General features: G+C 34.4%; 1 protein-coding gene across 7 annotated transcripts in view; it reads right to left on the bottom strand.

Moving 5' to 3' along the window:
• Positions 1–865: 865 nt before the first annotated feature.
• Carf (calcium responsive transcription factor) overlaps positions 866–12,705 on the bottom strand; it is a 68,179-nt gene continuing 56,339 nt past the window's right edge. For 5 of the 7 annotated variants that reach the window (XM_013011152.1, XM_013011165.1, XM_013011172.1 and 2 more), the window contains 3 exons: positions 6,229–6,359; positions 5,448–5,814; positions 2,171–3,643 (listed from right to left, as the gene is read on the bottom strand). In XM_013011152.1, the coding sequence (XP_012866606.1) occupies positions 3,525–3,643; positions 5,448–5,814; positions 6,229–6,359 (617 nt within the window). In that variant the 3' untranslated portion in view covers positions 2,171–3,524. Of the gene's footprint in view, positions 1,325–2,170; positions 3,644–5,447; positions 5,815–6,228; positions 6,360–12,705 lie in introns of those variants that run through there. The other 2 variants (XR_001174849.1, XM_013011183.1) reach the window with 2 other exon arrangements.

The following is a 12,705-nucleotide window of genomic DNA, read 5'->3' as shown; positions in this document are numbered from 1 at the left end:
TTGTGCTAGTTCTGGGCTTGAACTCAAGGCTTGGGAACCAGAGCTTCAGTATCAGCATTTTTTGGTGGTTAATTGGAGATGTCTCACAGACTTTCCTGCCTGGACTTGCTTCAAACCATGATCTTCCTATGTCAGCCTCCTGAGTAGCTAGGATTACAGATGTGATCCACCATTGTTCAGTTGGATCCCTTCTCTTTTAATTATATACTTCTGTCATCACTCTCCCATACATAAAGCTGCATTTTGTGTCCTGGTGCCAATAGATGGAGGAAAGAGGTTATTGATATTATATATTATGTAATATTGCTATTACATATATGGTTTTAAAATGCTGAATGCTTGGTTGGAGTGCAGAGTACAGATCCCTAAGTGTAATGGTAACTAAAGTTATACTTTAAAACGCTCAGGTTTCGAACTAAATATAAATCTGTAGCCAAAATTCTCAGGTATTAAATTGTTTATTCAGAATCCTATATAAGATGAATAGAATTTTTACTATCTCCAGGAAAGTTATTTTAAAAACAAACAAAAGCAAGTGTAAGAAAAAAACTATAGAATTTTTAATTAAAAATTACATTATAACAAAGACACTATACATTAAGTTACAATATATACACACATTTTTAAGGTCTTATATAAAACCTGTTGTACAAAGGAAGCAACATATGTTTCCTACCCACATGATTAAATATATGTCCTGACAGGAAATAAAGAAAAAACACAAGCCGGTGTGCCTTAAAATTAGAAACTCTAATCAAGGCCAGATCCCAAAAATGTTATTTCCTATCATTTTTGTAATGTTTAGGAAACATTTACTTTCATCAGATGTTAAAGCCTTTTCCTTTAAATATACCAGTTGCTGTGTTTACCTCTAATTCACTGAAGTAAATATAAAGTTCATTTAGAGGTTTGGAACATGAAAACTACAATGAAGAAACAAGCTGAGCTGTAATTGTGAATTTCTAACTGCTTATTTTGAATGTACAACTCAGTAGTACAAGTATTACACCTTGTAATACATGATACAAAAGAACACATGTCCGATTCTGCTGTAGAGCTTTTAGGAGAATGTCAAATACAGATATTAAATTTTTTATTCATTTGCATGTAAGACCCCGTGCATTTAAAAATAATTAAACACTTTAAATATATAAACATCGTTTTCAAAAATGATGCTAGGCATCTTTAAATGCAGTACTGACACATTGTAACTCAACATGCAGTTAGAGGAAAAATGAATTTTTAAAAACTCATTTCAAAACCATTTTTAAAGAGTTACTCATTGAAGTACTTACATGAAAATATTGATAGTTCCAGTTTCTGCCTAAAAACCAAAAGAGTATACAATTAGGGATTAAAACCTTCCTTCATGTTCTTGGACTTTTAAGGATTTTTAAATTTTATTTCCATTTGTTTGTGGGAACTATGCACTATGACTTTCTTCAGGATTGAAAAAGAACGACAACAAAAGCAATAACAGAAGAGTTATCAATTCAGAAGAAAGTGAGAAAAAAAAGTTAACTGCATTTTTTGTTTCATGTCAGGGGCAGAGGGGTGTTCTAGGACAGGACCCAGGGCCAGGTACATGCTAGGCAAGCAAACTACTTCTAAACTACCTCTCCATCACCTACATTTTGTTTTGGATTATGTACAAAGTCTGAATTCTTTGATATCTCTCATTCTCACAGGTAACTGGCTAGGATGTGTATTTTAGCAAGCATTTTTCCTTAGCCACTCAACATCAAAAAAGAAAGGAATGTCTCCAAAACAATAGTTTAACTGGCAAAATATTGAATTATATTTCATTATTTAAATATACATTATTGGAAGATGAAGACCAACTAAAATCTTGAAAAGTTTCCATGAAAAGAAGAAATAACAAATGAAAATAGTTTTATAGTACAGCTGAACTATAAATTTTTGCAACTTAATCCTTTTATGCCTACTGAGGCTAATAAAAACCTGGGTTTGAGGTAACTAAGAATTGTGTTTAATTTAGTATAATTTAATGCTTCTATAATGGTAATAAGAAAAAACAATTATTCAATTCTTAGGAAAAGGAAAAGCAATTCTTACTAAAAATTGTATACATAGCTAAATATAAACTTTACATTAAATAACATAAATAATAAACCTTACATTGAAAAGGGTATAAATCTAAAGAGAAAGGAATTTTAGAATTCTTTTTATTTCCAATACATTTAGATACATCTTACATACTTGAAACAAAGTGAATTGGGAATGAGAGCCAAAAGTGACTGAGATCCATGTAATCATGGTAAATTTCATACTATATGTATATGCCTTGAAAATAAGCTTTAATAGCTATTTGAAATAATTATTTTTAAAACATAAAATTTTAAATATGCCACACAAATTTCTTTTGAGATGGGGGTCTTACTATTTATCTCAGGTTGGCCTTGAAATCACAATCCTTCTGTCTGAGGGCTGGAATTACATATGTGTACTGGATTACACTGATTTCTTGACAGCTATATTTAACATTTCTAGCTTGCCAATCTTCCAGAAAACAGATGCTTATAATGAACAATTTTTTAGTATTTATTTGCATTTGAAGCAAATCCATTTACTTAACAAATATTTTAAAATGTTAAATGTATAACTTTTAAACTGTATATTATATACTTACCTTGAAATATTATGAACCCTAATACTCATTCATTAAGAACTATGTTATGGAAAAAATGTAAATACAATGCAAATTATTTTCTAATCAGCACTGAATCTTCAAAACAAAAAAAATCCTCTACTATCATCAAAAAGCCTCTCTTTCTAAATTCTCTCCATTTCTTTATCTTTTTACCCTTAGACAGGACTTTACTCCAGTACAGCTGAAATCCATGCCATATAATCTGATTTCTGTTGCTTATTTAATCAATTTAAGTAATCAATTTAATCAATTCAGTACTTACCAAGACACTTAAATTCTGTCAGTTAATCATTGTTATAATATTGGTTTGTAGTGAAGAAGTTTGAAAATTACAAGGAAGAGGCCAAAATGAAACTGCAGTTTCCACAAATGCAGCTGCTGGGCTTTATGTCATGGAAAATCTAATGCTTTACCTTTCTAGGTAAGATACTATAAATATTTTCTCACTTACCTGCTAACTAAAAATTTCTTCACATCTTAATGACATACATATATCAAAACAAATATACACTCACATACTGTTTTTGTTATTGTTCTCCTTTGTCTATTAAGATCATAATTGGATATATCCAGGGATGGACTATGTTAACATTTGTGTTCAGAATAAATTACTGTGGATAACAATCTTTTGAAATCTGGATTATTAGACAATCAACAAACATAAAAATTATACAAAATAAAGAGTAATATCTCTTAAGGAAGGTAAAAAATATGGAATTGGCAACAATATACCAGTTTTAAGTCAAACTAGTCTTCAGTCCAGTTATCACAATGCTGCATTTTGACAATATTCACCTTCTTTTATAAATATCACAAGTCACCAGAGTTGTAAATTCTGAAAAGCTTCAAAAATTTATGTAGCAGATAATGTCTTACAGTCCAATTTATTTTTTGCTTCCATAGACAATGTAGTTTCTTTGGGTTCTTGCTTAACTTGATTCATAGAAATAGTACCTTCCAGATTTTCTTCAACTTTGAAACCAAACATAAAAGAAAAATCCAAAAGGTTAATATACTTTATGAAACTGCAGTCTTTTGAATTAGATGAATTTAGAAGAAAAGCAAACAGTAGTGTAGAAAAACTAAGCAGTAATTTAGAAAAATAATTGGTATGCTGAAAATACAATGCGACATCTTATATGATTGCTCTAACTTAGCTGTGTAAGCTAGGTGTTTGCTTATCTGAAACCTTTCAGAAGGCACATTATCATTCTGATTTCAAAGTACTTTAAACCAGTAGCATACCAGTAGTAATCTGTGAAGTGGTAAATGGAATGTCAAATATCAAATTTTCATCTCTCTCAAGATTCAGTTTTCCAGCTGCTCTATGGGTGTATCAGTTTGTCAAGAGTTGTGGAAATATGGAGAACCAACAAAGGATGGAGTTGAATGACCCCTGGAACTCATATCCAGATGAAATAGTCCCTCAAATTAATCTAGATACTAAAATCACATAACTGTGAATCCAAAGGCAGTCTCATTTAAAGCAATTTAGATTAGTGTTTCCAGAAATAATGTGGCACAAAACAGAGTGAGAAAACATGTTAGAACTGAAGAAAGCTTTGGGAGGTAAGATAGACCTAGGTTTAAATCCCTCTTCTGTTACTTACTAAATATGAGCTTCATGCAATTACTTAAATTCCCTGAGCCTTTGTTTTCTGACCTGTAGAATGGGGACACCAATAGTATTTTTGTGGGATTGTGAGAATGAATTCACATGTATTCCTCTTTCTTCTAATCTATTAAAGTTACACAATAAATTACAAGTACCAAAGCCCTCTGGATGAGTTTTCTTTAAGGTAAGCTTCCAATAAATCTAAAAGATAGTAACTGTATCTTGAAGGAGTTATATCACAATTTTCTTTACCAAGAAGAGCAATAATCAAGATGGAGGAAAAACATTATTTCTGTAAATATTTTTATACTTCAAAGCAAAAGAAATGTTCAGTCTAGAACAATCTGTGTTAAAAAAAAGTAACAGTATCATCAAGTAAGAGTTAACAGAGTTCTTTTCTTTTTCTTTTTTTTTTTGACAGTCCTGAGGCTTGATCTCAGGGCTTGGGCATGGTCCCTGAGCTTCTTTTGCTCAAGGCTAGCACTCTACCACTTGAAGCCACAGCACCACTTGTGGCTTTTTCTGTTTATGTGGTAGTGAGGAATTGAACCCAGGGCTTCATGCATGCTAGGCAAGCACTCTACCACTAAGCCACATTCCAGCCCCTTAACAGAGTTCTTGACTGGGTTAGTACTGAATGAAGATAACAATGTCTTAGACTAAACTCAGGTGCCCAAATCTTACTTGCCCTCTTTCAATGTCCACAGAACTCGGTATCTTCATCTTATTTCACATTTTTTTCTTTGTGTATGTATGTGTGTACATACCAATTTTTTCCAAACACTTTCCTTTTACTTGCTTCTATCATTTTTCCATACAATCTTTTTCGGGCTTTACATAATCTTATCTTTCATACATTGTTTTTCTGGTTTTAAATTATTTTCTTGTTTTACATAACCACAGATTTTCCAGGGAAAAATAATTAAAAATGAATAATTTCAATAGGGTTAAGTAGTTAGAAATAAGGGGAAGAAAAAATGTAAGTTTAAGAGTTCTTAAACTACTGAAATTTCCTTTTCTCTTATAATTTTGCTGGAGTTTTAAATATTATAACCCACTGGGTAGAAATGATAGTTTTTCTATCTGAAACTATCATAGTTTTTATCATAGTGAATGATAGTTCATAAAGACTAAAAAAATCATAAATTGACTTTAACTTACTAAGAGCTGAGTGGTTGTCTATAATTTGTATTGGAATGGTGTGCATATCTCCCAACAGAATCCTATGAACACTTCCTTCCAGATTCTCAGTATTTTCAACATCATCTTCCACCAGCTGATCCACGGCAACTAGAGTTTGATCTGGTTCTGGGAGGTTACCCATAGCAGAGGCAGTACTATTGTTTTGAGTTAGACATATATCTGTTTGAAGGCTATGACTTTGACCAAGCAGTAGAGAATTATTATTCATTATGGTACTTCCTGTAGAATTCAGAAGTCTTGAAGGACTGGAGGAGGGATGGTTATTTACTGATAGTAGATTTGGTGATCCTTCAGGGGAGGTGATTCTTGGTTGTAACTGCAAACCCTTTTAAGCAGAAGAGTCATATCAAAATACTTGTATGACAGTCTTATAGGCTAGACTGTATTTTGAAAGAAATGGAACACAAACTAACAAGTATATAGTTACTATACACATTTTATTAAATATTAAATGAGAAACAAGAACCAAAGGAAAAATAACAAAATTTTACTGCACTTATAGCTAACCTCCAACTTTTTTCAAAATATAGTTTTGAATTAGCATCTTAAATCATAATATTCAGGAGATTGATAGCAAAGAAATATTTAATCATTATTACCATTCTGAAACAATTCTCTAAAATCCCTAGAAAAGGAAACACCTACAAAAGGAGAAAATCCCCAAATTGGTTGTAAGCTAATCCAATATTAGTATCAGGGGATATTAATGAAGTTTTCTTTCTCTAGTGTGGATACCTACCTGTAGTTGTGTAAATATTTTGGGCTGTAATGAGGGCAATGAGGAGAGCAATTGATTTGGCTCTGGAGACAAAGAAGCCCCTGTCTGAGTTGTTCCCACTTTGGTGTTAATTGATTCTCCTGGTGAATTTCCTGAATTATATAAAATACAAACTATTAAAACAGAATAGAGATATAATATATAATCTTTGTTCATTCATGTGTTGTTGGGCATCTCAGTAGATTCTATCATTGGCTATCATGAACAGTGCTACCATAAACATAGATACACAGGTGTCTTTTTAGTATATTGATTTATTCCCATATATATAGATAGATAGATGTCTGGTAGTGGTAGTGTGGTTCTTAAGGAAGGTCACTTTTAGTTTTTTTTGTTTTTGTTTTGCTTATGTGGTGCTGGGGAATAGAACCCAGGGCCTCATGCATGCAAGGCAAGCGCTCTACCACTGAGCCATCTTCCCAGCCCTCATTTTTAGTTTTTTGAGAAAGATCAATACTGATTTCCATAGTGGTTGCACTAGTTTACCTTTTTTGTTGTTGTTGTTGGTCGTGTCTATGCCCTAGGGCTTTATTGAAGGCTGCATTTTATTTTTTATTACTTATTTTGTCGGTCATGGGGCTTGAACTCTGGGCCTGGGTGTTGTCCCTCAGCTCTTCAGCTCAAGGCTAGTGATCTACTACTTGAGCCACAGCACCACCTCCAGTTTTCTGGTGGTTTATTGGAGCTGATAGTCTACGAACTTTCCTGTCAGGGCTGGCTTTGAACTGCAGTCCTCAGATCTCAGCCTCCAGAGTTACTAGGATTACAGGCATGAGCCACTAGCCTCTGGCACTCGTTTATGTTCCAACCGAGAGTTTGTGGGCTTTTTCCTTTCCTACTCCATCCCTGCAAGCATTTGTTGTTTACTTGATGGCTGCCATTCTTCCTAGTATGGTTTTAATTTGCATTTCTTTTATGACTATGGATGTTGAACATTTCATTAAGTATTTATTAACTATTTGTATTTCTTCTTGTAAGAACTTTCCAATTCACTTGCTCATTTATTAACTGGATTATTTGTTCCTTCCTGTTTAATTTGTTGAGGTCTTTGTATATTTTGTAACTTAATTCTAGAGAACTATTTCTCCCATTTTGTGTGTTGTCTCTTAGTTCTTGTGATCTGTTGCTGTGAATAAACTTTTAATTTGATATAGTTCTATTTGTCAATTTTTGTTCCTATCTTTTGGGCAACTATTCTGAAATTTTACCTTTGCCTATAACTTCTAGATTTTTTTAAATTTTTATTTATTTTTTATTGTGAAAATACTGTACAGAGGGGTTACAATTAGATGGGCAAGATAATGAGTACATTTCTTATCAAGCATTGTAGCCTCCTCCTTTGTTTCCCCTTCCCATCCCTTCCCAGCAACTTCTAGATTTTTTTTTTCCATTTTCCTGTAGTTTATTAAAGTTTCAGGTCTTATTTTGAGCTCTCTGATCCAGTCCTATTTTGAACTCTTTGATCAAAAAAAATTTTTCCCCCAGGGTAAGAGACAGAAGCCCAGTTTCAGTCTCCTGAAGGTAGAAACCCAGTTTTCCCAGCACCATTTATTGAAGAGGCTATTGTTTATCCATTGTATATTGGCTTGTCAAAAATTAGTTGGCTACAGGTACATGACTTTTTCCTGTTTTTTTTAATATTGTTTTATTGGTCTTTGGGTCTGTTTTTGTGTGGGTACCAATGTGTTTTTGTTTCTGGTTTTGTAGTATAATTTGTAATATGGTTATAGTGTTACCTCTGGCTTTGATCTTTTTTATTAAGAATTATTTTGCTATTATTTTTTTAATGCATGCATATGAGCTCTTGGATTGATTCCTGTAATTCTGTGTGGAATGATACTTGGATTTTGATGGACATGAATTGTACCCATATACTACTTTTGGCAGTACAATCATTTTCCTATTACTTCTGCTAATCCACGAACAGTTTTTCCAACTTCTAATGTCTTCCTTTCTTCAAGGATTTGTAGTATTCATTGTGGAGGTATTTTCTTCCTTGGTTAATACCTAGGTGTTTTGTTTTTGAGGCTATTGTAAATTGTTTTCCTGACTTCCATCTCAGCCTATTCATTTTTGTTTTATAGAAAGGCTACTAACTTTTGAGTATTGATTTTATATCCTTTTATCTTTCCAAAGTTAGGCTCTCTCAGTTCTAGAACTTTTTGGTGATGTCTGTAAAGTACAGGATCCTATCACCAGTAAATAGGGATACTTTCTTCCTTCCCTATCTGAATGCTTTTTATTTCCTTCTGCCTTATTTCTCTAGCTAGGGAATAAGAGTGGGAAGAGTAGACAGCCGTATTTTGTTCTTTAGGGGAAATTATTTCAGTTTTTTCCCATTTAATGAGAAGTTGGCTACAGGTTTGTTCTATTCCTAGTTTCTTCAGAACTTTTATCATACAAGGATATTGAATTTTGTCAAAGGCAGTTTCTTCACTGATAATTGATTGAGATAATTGTGTGATTTTTTATTCCTGGTCCTGTTTATGGGCTGTTTTATATTTATTGATTTATGTATGTTGAATCATCTGCATCTCTGTGTGCTTTTTTGTGTTGTTAAATTCCATTTGCAAGAATCTTATTGAAAATGTTTACATCAATATTCATCAACGAGATTGGTCTATAATTCTATTTTTGTTGTTGTTACATCTCTAGTTTTCAAAAGGCTGTAAAACAGCACTGGTTAGTAGTGTTTCTTCTTTTTCTATCTCATGAAAGAGTTTAGTGTAAGTTCTGTGAAGTTCTGGTGGACTATGGCCATGAATTGATCTGGCTCTTTTCTTTGTTGGAGGACTCTGTTACTGCTTCAATTTTATTGCTTGTCATAGCAGTTTATGTTTTCTTGGTTAAGTTTTGGTCAGTTCACTGTATATAAAAAACTTTCAATTTCTCCTAGATTTTCCAGCTTATCTGAGTATAGATTTCCAACATATTCCCTCATGATCCCTTGGATTTTTATTTTTATTATTCATTTTTCACCTCTAATTTTATTAAGTCTCTCTTCTCTTTTTCTTTTGGTCAAATTAACTAGGAGCTTATCAATTTTTTTTTTTTTTGCGGGGGTGGGGGGCGGTCGTGGGGTCTGAACTCTGGGCCTGGGCACTGTCCCTTAGCAATTCAGCTCAAGGCTAGCGCTCTACCACTTGAGCCACAGCTCCACTTCCGGCTTTTATTTTCCTGCTTATGTGGTGCTGAGGAATCGAACCCAGGGCCTCATGCATGCAAAGCAAGCGTTCTATCACTGAACCACCTTCCCAGCCCCTATCAATCTTATTTATTTGTTCAAAGAGCCAACTTTTGTTTTGCTGTATTTTTTAGGGTTTTGTTGTTACTCTTTTTATTTTGGTCTTCACTAATTTCTGCCCTAATGTTTACTAATTCTCTTCATGTGCTAGTTTTGAATTTGGTTTGTAGTTTTTTGAGATGTATGAGTTGCAACATAGGCATTAAGCATTTTCTGGTTTTGGGATTTTTTTATTTTTGGCAATCCTGGGGCTTGAACTCAGGGCCTGGGTGCTGTCCTTGAGCCTCTTTGTGCTCAAGGCTAGTGCTCTACCACTTGAGACATACTTTCTAATGTTTAAGTGGTAAATTGGAGATAGGAGTCTCACAGGGACTTCTCTGCTCAGGCTAGCTTTGAACTGTGATCTTCAGAACTCAGCTGCCTGAGTAGCTAGGATTACAGGCGTGAGCCACCAGTGCCTGGCTGATTTTTTTTTTTTTTTTTTTTAGCATTAGGCACTTATGGCTATGAATTTTCCTCCTAAAAATGTCCTTTGTTACAAGTTAACATGAAAAGTGGTTTTATATGAAACATCAATCATGATGTTTTGATAAGCAGCAATACCAGCTTTCATTTGTAATGCACTTTGTGGCTTTGGAAGAAAAGGATTCTGTTATTGCTGAAGTGAATTATGTTATAAATGCAAAGAACTATTAAAAAATATTTTCTTAAAAAAACAAAAAACTTTCTTTGTTGTATCCCAGAAATTCTAGAAGGATATGTTTTCTCTTTCTTTCTTTCCTTCCTTCCTTCCTTCTTTCCTTCATTCTGTCTGTCCGTCCATTCTTTCTTTCTTCCTTTCTTTCACTTTCTTTCTGTCAGCCTTAGGGCTTGAAGTCAGGGCCTGGGCGCTCTCCCTGAGCTTTTGTGCTCAAGATTAGTGCTCTACCACTTTGAGCCACATTGCCACTTTGGTTTTCTGGTGGTTATGTGGAGATAAGAGTCTCATGGACTTTCCGGCCCAGACTATGATCCTTAGACTTCAGCCTCTTGAGTAGCTATGATTATAGGTATGAGCCACCTGTGCCCCACTATGTGTTCATTTTCTTTAGTCATCAGGATCTTTTTGATTTCTCCTTTTATTTCTTCAGTAACCCACATGTCATTCAACAATATATTGTTCAGTCTCTTTAACATTTTTTGTAGTGTCATTTGCTGTCAAGCTCTAGTTTAATGTCATTGTGATTAGACAGAATAAAAGGAGCTATTATAATTTTCTTGTATTTGCTCAGACTTACTATATGTTCTAGGATATAATCTAAGTTGGAGAACATTCCAGATACTGAGAAAAATATGTATTGTGAGCCTCTACATTAAATATTCTGTAAATATCTTTTAATTCCATTTAGTCTATGATGTCACTTAAGTCTAAGGTTTCCATTGGTGGCCTTTTTGTTTAGATGGCATATCTGTTGGTGAAATAGGATACTGAAGTGTTCATTATTTTTTGATTTTTGGATCTAACAGTGCTAGTAAATGTATGTCTTTTTTCTAATGGACCTGGATGTGCTGGTATCATGTGTGTGTGTGTGTGTGTGTGTATGTGTGTGTGTGTGTGTGTGTGTGTGTGTGTATCTCAACTCTAATTTTTTCTTTATAGATCATTCCCTTTGTTAATATAAAGTAACCTTCTTTGTCTTTACTGACTGATTTTAACTTGAGAAGATTGAAGGATGGCCACTCCTGCCTGCTTCCAGATCTATTTGCTTAGAAGATCTTTTTGATCTTTTAACCCAAGCTTGTGTTTGTTTCTGTGAGTGAGATATGTAACTTGCAGCAACAAATGGTTGCATAGGAGGCTCAGTATTTTTGCTCACGCTGGCATACAACATTTGTGCTATATAGTACCTCAACTTTGTGGTAGTTAACTGAAGAGTTTTCACATCTGTTTGCCTGGGTTGGCTTTGAACTGTGATCCTCACATTTCAGCCTTCTGAGTAGTTAGCATTATAGTGAACCACTGGCACCCAACTTCAAGGCATCTTAATTTCTAATGTCCTTCTGTTTCATTCTGTTGCAGGTACCCAATACTATGCTGCTATTCTACTCTAACTATATCTTTACAACACTTGGGACTATTCTACTTTTGAAATCTCACATTCAAACATTCCATTCTCTGATCTAGTCTCTATTCTTATAGGAACTGTGTATAGGTACTTCACTTGGAATTATTTGTCAACCTTATATGACTCCAGTAAAAAGATTCTGCAGTTTTCTTCAGCTCTACCAACCATTCCTTCATAACATTCATTCCCTACCCATATTTGTGTCCAACGCCTAAACTTTCAGTAAATTACAAGTACCTTAAACACATCTGCCTTTGGTTATATTCCCTTGGTAAAGTCATATGTGGATGAATATGGCTTCCTATGACCATACACAGGAGAATATGTGGATGAATATGGCTTCCTATGACCATACACAGGAGCCAAGTGGTCCTGAAAAAGAAACTCAATTATTAACGGACATCAGCTTCAACTGGACCTTCACCTATATTCTTTCTGAGACTTTTACTATTATTACTATTATTATTATACCTAGCTCTCATTCAGCTTTTTCCCCTCATGGCTAGTGCTCAACTGCTTGAGCCAAACCCCTACTTCCAGCTTTTTGTTGGATTATTAGAGGCAAAAGTCTTGAAGTTTGGGGCTGAGAAGGTGGCTCAGTGGTTAAAGCGCTTGCCTTGCATGCCTGAGGCCCTGGGTTCGATTCCTTAGCACCACATAAGCAAAAAGAAGAAAGCCGGAAGTGGCGCTGTGGCTCAAGTGGTAGAGTGCTAGCCTTGAGCTGAAGAGCTGAGGGACAGTGCCCAGGCCCAGAGTTCAGGCCCCATGACCGGACCAAAAAAAAAAAAAAAAAAGTCTTGAAGTTTGACTGCCTGAACTGGCTCTGAACCTCTATTCTCATATCTCAGTCTCCTGAGTAACTAGGATTACAGGTATGGCCCTTGGTGCCTGGCTCTTTCCTTATTCTTACTAGAAAAGATAAGCCAAACAGACAGAAATTTCTTCAACTTCCCATAAACATCTGCATTGGTCTCTTCAAAGTCTCTGTTTTTACCTTAAAATACCTTCCCTCAACCTCATATATCTCTTAAAAGAATTTTTTTAAAGATGGGGTCTTCCTATGGAACCCAGGCTGGTCTTGAACTCAAA

Source organism: Dipodomys ordii, unplaced genomic scaffold, assembly GCF_000151885.1.
Source record: "Dipodomys ordii isolate 6190 unplaced genomic scaffold, Dord_2.0 Scaffold1, whole genome shotgun sequence".
NCBI lineage: Eukaryota > Metazoa > Chordata > Mammalia > Rodentia > Heteromyidae > Dipodomys > Dipodomys ordii.
Note: the sequence above shows the minus strand (reverse complement) of the source record. Positions and strands in the feature narration are given on the sequence as shown.